The 12,881-nt window shown below is 42.2% G+C and overlaps 1 protein-coding gene across 1 annotated transcript in view; it reads left to right on the forward strand.

Moving 5' to 3' along the window:
• adarb2 (adenosine deaminase RNA specific B2 (inactive)) overlaps positions 1-12,881 on the forward strand; it is a gene marked incomplete at both ends in the record, with an annotated part of 206,906 nt that overhangs the window by 178,070 nt on the left and 15,955 nt on the right. Inside the window, 2 exon segments of the mRNA XM_083995243.1 lie at positions 7,802-7,970; positions 11,346-11,497. Coding sequence (XP_083851369.1) covers positions 7,802-7,970; positions 11,346-11,497 — 321 coding nt within the window.

Genomic DNA, 12,881 nt, shown 5'->3' on the forward strand with positions numbered 1-12,881 from the left:
CAAGAAATCCCATGAGCCTCCGTAGCGTAGCTCTGAGCAGCTCACGACTCTTCTCCGCCGTTCTAAAAACAGCTTGCACCGACAATTAAAGGTAACGAACCTACTGCTAAAACTATAGGGATTATGGCAATGGGCCAATTTGTCAAAATGTTGAACTATCCCTTTAACATGAGAATACTGAAATAAATATTGGCACATTTCAACATGTGTGTGTTTGGGAAATGACCAAAAATAAAAACAGTCGCCTCAAGAAACGGAGTCAAGATTCAAATAAACAGCTTAATATGAGCCGCTAATGTTTCAAATCTTAGGGCTTTTATTATGTTGTGGGGTTTAATGCACACAGGTCTACACATGTGGAGTGCAGTCACACACACACACACACACACACACACATAGGAGCGTTATCTCCCTGTGTGGCTGCAGGCTGTGTGGGTGCAGGGGTCAGTGAGGAGGGATTGGTATCGCTGCTGTCTTTGGAGTGCTGCAGCTCATCAGTTTAGACTTCAGTGAGACTGGCGCTCATCCTGACCTAATCCAATCCCTCTCTCCTCTCCTCTCCTCTGCCTCCCAGTAATTGCTTCTGTTTGTTTATTAATAGCACACGTTATCTTCAAAGATCCAGACGTAGGGCTGCCAAGTATTCGCAGTGAGGCGGCGGCGGCAGCAGCAGCGGTGGCGGTGTTGGTGGCGTTGATGGTGGAGGTGGTCCGACGGCGTCCGTGCAGTCAGACACCAAACTTGACAGGAACACTGGGGAGTCCTGTTCTGTCTCTCTCTCCCCCCACTCCTCTCTCTTCTCTCTTCTCTTCTCTTCTCTTCTCTCTCTCTGTCTTTCTCTGTGTCTCATTCCTCTGCTTTTGCCTCAAGAATATTAATCAGTATCCGTCTTTGAACCGCAGGCAGACAGCGAACCCCCCCCCCTACACCACCAACCACCACCACCCCACTGAGACAGTTGAGCCCCAACCTGAGTGAGATTAGCCTCGCCACCATGCATGCAGGCTGAGAGCCGCGAGACGACCGCCAAAAGTAAAAAAAAAAAAAAAACAGAAAAAGAAAAAAGAAAAAAAAACGCCCATCGCACATTGTCAAATATGGCGGAAAATCTCATTTGACTCGGTCCGAGATAGCATTGGGTGTGTGGAGATAGTAAACAGTGTTCAGATGTGCTCAGAGACATGAAAAATCAGGAACATCCACATGGAAAATGCAAAAGACACCCCACCGCCTCCCTTTTTTTTTAAAGGACGGGACCAGAGAATCGTCTTCTGAGGATTTTTTTTTTAATTTTATTTTTTTTATTGAGACTCTGGGTGGGAAGAAGAAATACCACAGGGACTCAAAAGACGAGAGATGAGAGCCAAGGGTTTTCAAACAAGTTGATTACAAATGGCAGCGAAGCTACTGTATGGTTCTTTTAGTCTGGATATCCATTTTCAAAAATTGTGGGATTTTCCACTCTCTTTTTTTTTTTTCTTTTCTTTATCTGTTCTTCCGGATGCTGAAAAATGTTTTTAACGTTCAATAATCACATCTGGCAACAAAACAGCTTGCTTAGAGGCAAAAAAAAAAACTGGAAAAAATAGAAAGAAAGAAAGAAAAAGCAGAGATGTGCCCAGGGTGTGTTTGCAGCAGAAAGAGAGAGAGATTTGAGAGCTTCAGTAGCATTTCACAAAGACACCCTTATATGTTCAGAGCAGTTGCCTGTTAAAGCTAATAAAGATTCAACAAGGTGCATTCTCTACTCTTGCCAAGATGTTTCCTCTCTCTCTCTCTCTCTCTCTCTCTCTCTCTCTCTATCTTTATTCTCCTATTCTCTCTCTCCTTCTCTCTTTCTTTTGCTCTGGAAGTGCTGAGCGTTTTCGGTGGAGATTTTCTGCGATTCAGGCGACACGACACGACACGCGCTGGATGACATTCAGCGTAATCATCCGGCATCTTTTGATGAAAGAAGAGGGAAGAAGAAGGAAGAAGAAACACATGAAAGAAAGATACGATTTATGGAGCACACACAACCTAAATGGCATATAAATGAGTTTACTAAAAGTTGACCTTGAAAGCTCATTCTGCTTTAGAAGAAAATGTTTTAACGTCTCCTTTTATGGTGCTCAGAGATAATGGGCGGGCGCCTTATTAGGAAACACCACCACCACCACCTCCTCCTGTTGTATAACCATGGAGAATAAAGGGAGTCTGATAATAGCTCTGTAGTGTCTGTCGATTGCCGTCGCCTTGTGTAATAATGGATCAATGTAAAGTTCATGGACATGTCATTTATAAGGATTTTTTTTCCGGTTTGATGCTCCTCACAGTTCCTAAAGTTTCCATAGTGATGATTAGTTCTCACTTCTCGCTTCTTATCGGTCATTTTAAGGAAGATTTATCCCCTGAGATCCTGCAGATGTTTGCATCAGTTGTGCATCTGAGTCTTGAGTGGTGCACAACAGGTGAGGATCAGCTGTTTCTAGGCTCTGACACAGGTTTCCTTGAGCTGCTGCGGTTTATTCCAGTGGTACAACAACAGTAGACAAAGTTAAAGTTAACCCAAGTCAACACCAGAAAAAAATCTTCATGAATTTAACAAAGACAAACAAACAGAAACAAGATTTAAAAGTGATGAACGGACTTGTTGTTCAACCATTTATTGATTGATTTTGCATGTACTCTCTTTCTCTGATTGAGCCCTCAGGCCACCGTACTTACAGTATCAGTATCAATAACAACAACGCTAATGTCATGTTTTGAATTATTTCTGATATTCTGAATGATGGATTGTTGGAAAGCCGGTGCAGTTCACGGCTCTGATGGCAGCTTTTTAAAAAAAAAATTTCCAAAGCTTGAGCTTGACCCAAAGAAGAGGATAAAAGTGCGGACGCCTCAGGCTCTGCTGCTTACTGTAGATGCTTAAATTGTGAAACTAAACAAAACACAACTCCGCCCACACCACTATATCTTCCCCAGAATGAGGGAATAGATTAGCTCCATAAAATGCTTCTTTATAAAAGAAAAAATGATATTTATATAACTCTACACCTTATCTACAGGTGACCGGAAACACATTTAACAGAGAACAGTCTGCTGCAGGGCTGTGCAATGTAAATCAGCATTAAACACAAACATAAAATAATTACTCAGTGTAAGATTTGATATAAATCTACAAAGATAGGTCAATGTGAATTAGATTAGATTGTTAATAATTTACATCTCTTATATTTAAGAAGCTCCTGTTCTTTCTAGACTTTTTGATTTTTGTTTTTCCCTTCCTTTTTATTTTTCTTATTCCTCTTACTTTTACCTGTTCAGAGCCAAGACCAATGTTAGGTCATAATGTCCCACTAGACTCTATTTTAGTGAAGAAGTGGCACATGGCACAAGATGCACTCACAGTATGGGTGTGCCGAGCATTGTGTTGCCGCACAGCTGGAAACGCGGTGGAGGTTGGAAGGAGGGAATACATTTTTAGTTGCAGGTGTTGACACGAGCCATGAAAAATACAGCGACCTCACTTTCTTCTGCTTTTGAAAGCAGTCGTCGTCCAGTTGTTCTGTCTGTGGCGGCTGGAGCGGTTTGAACCAGATCTACCATAAAATAATAATAAATTTGATTTATATAGCACCTTTCATACAGAAAATGCATCAAACAATTAAAAACAATATTAATCTAAAACGATTAAAGGCGATAAGACAAGTGATAGACATTAGCAGTCATGCAAATAAAAGTTAGCCAGAGTTAAAAACCAAGTTAAGAACAGATAGATTTTTAATTGTGGTTTAAAAATATTAAGATATGTTGCCATTTTTAGATCCCTAACCATATACTTTATTAAAAAGGAAGGTTTTAAGTTTATTCTTGGAAATAGAGAGAGTGTCTGCACCGCGGATTTGGACAAAGGAGGAAACAGGTCGAGCCGTTTGCTTCACACCTGATCTGTAGTCAACGCCCTTATCTTTCTTTTCTTTTTTTGGTGCAGCCAAGTTCAAGTTAGTGTGTTAAACAAAGTCTCAGCCCCACATGCCGTCACAGTGTGTGTTTATACCTCCTGTGTTGCCGTAGAGAGGCGGCGGCAGGGCGTGCTTTGTTTTTCCTGGTGCTGCTGGTGGAGCAGTAGTAGTATATCGTGCAGTATCCAGAGTGTGTTTCAGGTTTGCAGGTCTCGGTCTGTGATGATGTACATGCTCTTCGACAGTGCAGTTATCCCGGGGTGTGACATCTTTGAATCAGCAGTGATAAACAGATGTATTTGTGTGTGAACGGCGCCTCAGGCCTTTGACTCGACTCTACCTTGTTCCTTTTGACCCTTTCTTTTTGTATTTCTGTGATGCAGCTGATTATTCCTGGTTTAAAAACAGAAACCCTGCCTCTGGCTCTCTCTTTCTCTTTCTCTTTCTCTCTCTCTCTCTCTGTCTTTCATTCATCTCTCCTCCACCTCCTCCTCCTCCTCGTCTCTCTCCCCTCCCCTGCAAACTGAAGGCAACCTCAGTGCCAATTTCATGGCAGGGTAGCGAGCAGCGCAGCAGAAATTATCCACTGCAAAATTGATCTAAACAATCGCAAAGTGGAACGGTAAGGAAAAGCAGGAGAATGAAATTGGGAGAGTCTGTTACCTTTTTGAACTCACCTTATCGCAGAGAGGGAGGAATTGTGCTGTGCTGCTTACAGGGAATACCAATAATTCGACTCATGATATAGAGATTTTTATGCTACTGTACAGTCATAAATTTCAAATGTTTTCTGTGCAGCAGTAAGTTTTTTTTCCTCTCTAGACTCACAGTTTTCTAACTACAACAGAAATATTGAAAAGATGCTTTAATAGTTAACAGATCTGAGCGTGTGTATTGACATTTAAAGGTCACATGTTATCTAAAGTGAGATTTCCATGTGTCGTGTGATTATAAAGCAGCTCTATGTTGGGTTTTTAAATGAATACTGTGAAAAGTATCAAAGCCACAGAGAAACACACACACACAGTCTGTTTTCAGAAACTAAGCCGTTAAAACCAGCCGTTACCACTTCCTGTGACTTTGTGATGTCACAACAAAGCCCCGCCCCCTCACCACCTGGACCCACCATCCAACAACTTGCAGGATTTGGTTTCTCTGAGTCTTTTAAACCTGTAATCTGCTCTATTTTTATTGGATCACCCACAAAACAGTCAGCCAATCAGAAGAGGTGCTCACAGCCTCCTCCTCTCTTCTGATTGGCTGACATCGACCTGTTGTTACTATAGCTGTAGAGAGAAGCTTGAATGACCCACGCACGGTACATTTATCACATCTCATGCCGTCAACCTGATGATTTGTTTTATAAAATAAAACAAAAACATATATTTTAAGATGATTCTTAACCAAACTTTTCCTCTGCATTGTTTCTAGACTAGAGGAAAAAGTTGAACTCATTCCACCCTACCTTACTCTTTACTTTCTTCCTTTATCTTCCTTTATACGCTCTTTTTTCCTCAACTGCCCACACGCACACACACACACACACACACGCACACACACACACACACACACACACACACACACACACACACACACACACACACACACACACACACACACACACACACACACACACACACACACACACACACACACTCCTCCCTCCCTCAATCTCTTCCTCCCCTGCCCTCCTTCCATTGTCAGGCCTCTACCGCCACAGTGCCATCTGGGCCGAGGCTGATAAAAGCTCATGTGCCGGGCTGGCGGTGCCTGCGGGTCTGCCAGGAGCCAGCGAAGCCTGACTTTCAGAGGCGATGGGAGAGATTTGTGGCAGCCAAGGAAGGAATTGCATGCCGTTAACGTGCTGATCCAGACAGCCCCACCCCTGTCTATCTGTCAGTCAGCCGGGGCTCTCGCATGGCCCCTGCACCGGCCTTAATCCTCGCCGAGAAAAGAGAAAAAACCAACACGGGACGAGCTGACTTCTGATCTGTGACCTCTCTCATTGCACTTCTTGTTTCATGCCTCTTATCGAGCCATCCCAGTCACAGTTATCTGGACATGTGTCATCAGAGGGGCGGGGGAGGGGGCCCTAAATTAGCCGACACCACACCATCACATCACCTTTTTCTGATATAAAGCATGTGTCCTCAACAGTGTTGTAGTGGTTTTTTTAGCCACACACGCTGCAGTGGTGGAAAGTAACAAGCACATTCACACAAGGATACTTGTTGAGGGATTTCCAGCAGCACATTTATTTGACAGTAGCTGTTGCAGGATTTTTATTATGCTACATTTTTGCCTTAATTTAACAGCTTCCGAGTAACTGTGATGGTTAAATAAATGACTTGTAACTTGTTACAAGGAGAGTGGAGGCTCTCTCTCTGCCTTCCACTTAGCCAACTTTGTAAGATCAGAGCCTCCGACCTGGTATCCCATCTCTCATCTCTGCAGCACCACAACACAAACGCACCCCGTAACCCGTAATTTCTTGTTTATGACAGATCAGACTACACAAATATGGGTTAGCAACGCAGAGGAAAAGCGACTAGACTTGCGTAGTTCCCCTTTAACTCAACAAAAATAAACGAAACAGCAAACCAATAAAATAAAATACAAATGTTCATCACCTGTTCAAATGATCTAGTATGATATCTACCCCTCAGACTTATCTGGGGCTCAACTCAAAGTTGGAAACCACTGGACTTTACTGAACAACTTTACTCTCTATAGCGCCCCCTATCCTGATTCTACATTGAATGCCTTATATCTGCATCCTGATAGTGGACATAACGTATCTAGTCCCACACAGGTGTCCGTAAAATGTCAGCTCAAGTGGCTGCAGATGTTTGAGGCTTCATATGTCAATGACTGACTCATTTCTGCAGCTGTGACGTAAAACACAGAGAAAAGTCCTGATGTGGTCGAATCTCCTGAGGAGACACGAGTCCTGCTAATCACAGAACTGTGGTTGTGGGAAAAAATAAACACTGTTACTGCTGTTTTTCCTCTTAGAGAAGTGATTGCCTCAGTCTCAGGTCTATAGCGTCTAAGATATATGATTTTACTGAAGAGATGCACGCCACTGCATGAAAATACGATGTACAAAATAACTACTTAGTGTTTCTTTTGCTGTGATAAATGCATATTTACTCCTCTCTTTGGCCTCATTCTTTATAACTGTTATTAACGTCGCTCTATCTTCTAAAATATTCACCATACAATTCAATCCAATGAACTTTTATTTGTCCCCAGATGGCACAGAGAGGAGACATTATTTAAAACACACAGATGCACACACAACTACTGTAGTGCAAGACAAAGTGAAGGCAGTAAGAAGAAAAAAAAACAATCATCAATGGTGAAAAAAACCAAACCTGTAATATTTTCTGACACCTCTGGCCCTTTCACATCGGTCAGAATATAATGCAGCAGACGGATGATGAAGTGTCCAAGGCGGCAGCGGCGGCGTCTTCTGGCCTCCTCTGTGTGATTTATGTAGCTTGAAGTCAGACGTGTGATTTATTCATGTGGCCAGACGAGTCGTTATCGATTATGCATACTTACATATATTACAGAGGCGGAAACAATGGCTGCATTTACTGTCTGGGCGCCCTGAGGTTTCACCTTTGGCCACATCATCATCACCACTGCTGCTGGTTTCATGTTAAATTCAGCAATCGAATTAAAAAAAAAAACGGGTGGACGTGTTTTCTAATGATGACAAAAGGAAATGCATTAGGTATTAAAACACTGTTAAGCCTGTGGATAAAGGAATCGATGTAGTCAATGGGACGTATGACAGCACAGTAAGGCCAACGTTTGTCTCTCTGTGTGTGTGTGTGTTTGTTCAACAGGGCTGGACCTACGGCACGCCCAGGTGGTGGCGTTATCCACCGGCACCAAGTGCATAAACGGCGAGTATCTGAGCGACCAGGGACAGGTGGTCAATGACTGTCACGCCGAGGTCACGGCCCGCAGAGCGCTGCTACGCTTCCTCTACTCACAGCTCGAACTCTTCTTAAGGTAAATAGATTTATCCTCAGAGTGTCGTACTTTTTTTTTTAACTTTCTGTGTCATTTACATCCTTAATTCCCTGAAACAGACAGATAACGTCGCTCGGCGGAGGCAGACAGTCGATTGGTCGTCTGAAAGCCCTGGCTCATTATCGACCAATCAGTTTGCTTCTTTGCTGATCAGAGTTATTGATTTTTGACTTGGAACAAAACTTACAGCCAGAAGTTTAAGGAAGTACCTTTGACGCATTCACACATTTTGCATGTAAAGTATTAATCTTAAGTACCCAGAAACTATATATTGTCTTATAGTAAAGGCTTAGGTTTGAAGAGTTTTTAATCCTCTTAACCAAATGTTTTATTATCATTATTATGTTTTATATTTAACATATAAGATCTGTATTTACATTTAAACAACACTCTGCACAGTAAAGTGTCAGAGACTTAAAGAAAGTAAACTTTAGAAACCACTTGTTAATGAAAAAGAAAAGAAATCTAAATATTTTTTGCATTTTCTGCATCCAACATCAATATTTTTTTTTAAATCTATGAGGTCCTTATGACATTTACAGTGAAATTCTGGTAGTGCTAATCCAGTATTGATAATCTAGTAACATACTGTAAGGCTGGTGGTGCTAGATTACTGGCTAATTTACTCCTAGTGTCTCTTTTCTGTAAAGCACAAAACCTGCATTGGTGGAGTTGTCCCCATCGTCTGTATCAAAACTTCTGTCCATGAGTATTAGAATAAAGTTAGAGTAAAGTAAAGTAAAGCACCTAGTTGAGTAAATGTTAATAAGAGTCAGTTAAGTTGCTGCTGCAGCTTTACACACTTTGGTTTTAACATGCATGACACAACTTGCTCGATGCATCACAGTTTGCACAGTGGCATTAAATATCTTGTTTGTTGTGAGTGTGACCTCTCGCTGCGGTGCCAAAAATCGCTCTCCCTCCTCTATAATCGTCCTGGAAACGGCCAGGCTTCGTCCACCAGAGACTTTTCAATAATCAACGAGCCATATGTGCGCCGTCCTCTCGCGCTAACTAAGCATAATATCACACCACTCAACGCTTCAGCTCACGGTCTCAACGGCCTATTTGTTTTTTTAAGTACTTTTTTAAGTGTATGTGCGTCGCGTGGCTTTAAAACCTGCACACACACACACACACCAATGCACACACACACACACACACACATAAAGATTTCTTAGCGGTGTCAAGAGACGGTCTTGATGAGTTTTGACTCCTAACTGCCTCCAGTGCACAAGCATATATTATGTTTTTGAGCTCCCCGGAGGAGCTCGATAGCAAAGCTGATTCATCAGATTAGTGGCGAGAAGTCTAGATCGCTGAATGTCATATTTGCATACACAGCACCGACTTTTTGTCTTAGCACAATGCCGGATGGCAGGTACAGAGACTTTGTGGCTGAGGAAAACGGCTAATGGGGGAAGATAATTCATAATGAAACGACCAAACAAAATGCCACAACTGCCATATTTACACTGAGCGAAAGGACACCGGACACAGAGGAGAGGTTACGTAAAGAGTGCGGCCGTGATTTGCATCGTGATGCATACTTTAAACACATTATGTGTGTATAGGAACTGATGTGTGTGAGCGATGAGACTGATTATGTGTTTCCCAGTCGACCATATTGCAGCTATTCAGTTTATAATTAATGGATGTGGAGCAAAAAAAACTTTCCTAAACTCCATGTGAAGCCTTTAACATGATAATTAATAATTAATTCACGGGAATGAGATTCTGTTTTATAAAAGTCACCATCTCTTATTAATGACTCATGTCCATCAAGTGTGTAATGCTGCACGTGCACATACTGTAAAGCTGATGTAAACTACTGTAGTCTATTTATTTATATGTGAGTCATATTTTTATTGTGTTTCTATATTTTTCTGGTTTGTGTATATTTAAAAAGTGGCAGCAGCTTCATGGATAAACACGAGGTGTTTTTTCCTCGAGGCAAAACATCATCTATCAGTCTTTGCACAGCGTCATATTTACATCCAGCCACAGGCACATTGACGCCTGTGCATTCGTGCCGCACCTGAACAGAAGCTGTGACGGTGTTTACATTCATTTGTCGTAGCTGTTAAATCTCTACGGCAGCTTCAGTTAATGTTCATTTTAGATTCAGTCTTTGTCCTGAGATCAAAAAGTCCATGTCAGCTGTCAGCAATTCACATTTAGTAATTTTACTCAGTCATAATGAAATTAGTCAGCAGCCAAGAAGAAAACAGAAAACTACAGACTCTCATCTGCAAACAGTGCACTAATTTTGCAAATGTTAAAATACACAGCGTAATAACGGGCTTAAAAAACATCAGGTGAGTTTCTGTGGTGTGTGTTTCTGTAGCAACGCTGCGTTGTACAGTATTTGAAGTTTTATCCAAATGTCAACTTGTTTTTGTTTTGTTTTTTTAATCAACCAACTTCCACCGTCGCCATCTTGTTCATTTCCCATCACGATGTCTGTTGTCGGTGTCAGGTTTAAGGTTTGTACATCCCTACTAAGGGATTTATTGGAAACAAACTTACTCCTAAATGCAAAACTCAGGGCAGGGACACGAGAACACAGATGACACCAACACAGGGTATTAACGTAGACGATTGGACAAAGACAAAGGGAGACACTGAGGCTAAATACCCAAGGAAAGACACAGGTGGTGCAATCAGACACAGGTGAGATACATGAGGTAATCAAACGGGCGGGAAACTTAACAAGAAGACTGGAGTAAGAGACAGACTTCAAAGTAAAACAGGAAAACAGGACACAGAACTTCAAAATAACACTGGAATTAACTACACAAAGGAACCCAAAGATAAGACACAGTTACAGTAATTGATCACACAAGACAAGGCTCCTACAGCGTCAGAGTTTAAAGTACAAACTGTAGCTACAACCAGACTGAATATGGCGGTGCGTTCATGGTCCCGGTTTAAAACCATCATATGGAATATCAAATTATATGTTTTAATCAACAATATTATTTGGACGTCTTGTGTTCATCTCATTTATTTGTTGTTTTATATCAAACTATTATTTTTTATCTCAGCCAAATCATTTCATTGATCCCCACAAAGACTCGGATCCATAGGTTAAACCCTCTCCCCTTGTTTCCCTGGGAGACGAGCGGACAGCGTGAGTAATGTCCGGGTCTGGCTGTGACAGCAGGAGAATGGACCGTGGTCACGTCCATCTCCACCTCCGTCTCCGCCTCGCTTCATCACCGGGAAAGAAAAGTGGAAATCTGTTTCCTTTTCTGTGATGAATGGCGCTGCCTCTCTCGTCATCAGTCTCCCTCGCTCTTGTTATTTATTTTTTTTATTTTTTTCTTCTTTTCTCTTTCTTTGTCGCCACAGTAAAAGCCCTGAGGACTGGGAGGAGTCGATATTCGTGCGGCACAAGGAGTGCGGCTTCAGGTTGAGAGACAACGTCCACTTCCACATGTACATCAGCACCTCGCCGTGCGGCGACGGCAGACTCAACTCGCCCTACGAAATCACCACCGACCGTAAGACACCTTGGCTTTCACCTGTTGAAATTTTATTTAAAGGGATAGTTCAACATTTTGGCAAATTGGCCCATTGCCATAATCCCTACAGTTTTAGCAGTAGGTTCATTACCTTTAATTGTCGGTGCAAGCTATTTTTAGAGCGGCGGAGCAGAGCCGTGAGCTGCTCAGAGCTACGCTACGGAGGCTCATGTGATTTCTTGGTTTCCCTCATCAAACTCATCAAATACACAATCCAACAACTCCAAAACGCTCTGGTGGACAAGTTGTGACCTGCACATTCACCACACTATGAGATAATAACACAACGTTACCACACAGAGTTGTTTTAGAGGGAAATTCATGCAAAACCGCTGATGTAAGTTGCTTTCAGGGGCAGTTTTTCAGCAAGCAGACTCTGTATTTCCCTCTAAAACAACTCTGTCTGGTAACGTTGTGTTATTATCTCATAGCGTGGTGAATGTGCAGGTCATAACTTGTCCACCAGAGCGTTTTAGAGTTGTTGGATTGTGTATTTGATGAGTTTGATGAGGGGAAACCAAGAAATCCCATTAGCCTCCGTAGCCTAGCTCTGAGCAGCTCACGGCTCTGCTCCGCCGTTCTAAAAATAGCTTGCACCGACAATTAAAGGTAACGACCCTACTCTGTTGAACTATCCCTTTAATCTCCGACATCACACTCACACTCTCACTCTCTCTCACAACAGATCATTTCCTCCTTTTCCTCCTTTTTTTTTCTCACCGTCGAGGAGCCGACTTCCTTTTCATGTCACACTCCATCTTTGGCCTCTTTCAGCCACACTGTGCTGCTGACTCCATGACATTTTATTATTATTATTGCTTAGGCCCTGAAAATAAACAGGATGTTCATTCATTCAGGTTTTTTCCAGCGTTTTCTTTTTTTTTTTTTCCCTCCAGAGCTCAGTTATGTAACGTGGACCTCAAAATGTATAGATTTCCTCATCTTTCATCACAGTTTGAAGCTGCTGTTGGGCTCTGTGAGTGTGTACACAGCACAGCACATGGTGAGATTTCATGAAACCAGTGGGGATGGAGAGAGAGAAAGAGAGAAAGAGAAAGAGGGAGAGAAAAGACGATGCTGTCAGATCAGAGAAGCCTTTGAACTTGACGTTTTTGGTCATTAAACCTTTTAAATGTTCTGCAGCGCGCGCTCTCTCTCTCTCTCGGAGATTAGAAAATTACTTAGTACCTTTTTCCTGAAATATTTCCGAGCTTAATTTTTAGCTGCTGTCATCAGCCGGAGCAACAACAGCCATGGAGGAAAAAATCCGGAGAAAAGAAAGAGGGAGGAGGGGAGGAGAGGAGAGGGAGAGGCAAAATGGATCAAACAACCAGGCAGTTGTAGAGTTTATTGTTTCCTCTGA

The sequence above is a fragment of the Trachurus trachurus genome (genome assembly GCF_905171665.1).
Source record: "Trachurus trachurus genome assembly, chromosome: 20".
Classification (NCBI taxonomy): domain Eukaryota; kingdom Metazoa; phylum Chordata; class Actinopteri; order Carangiformes; family Carangidae; genus Trachurus; species Trachurus trachurus.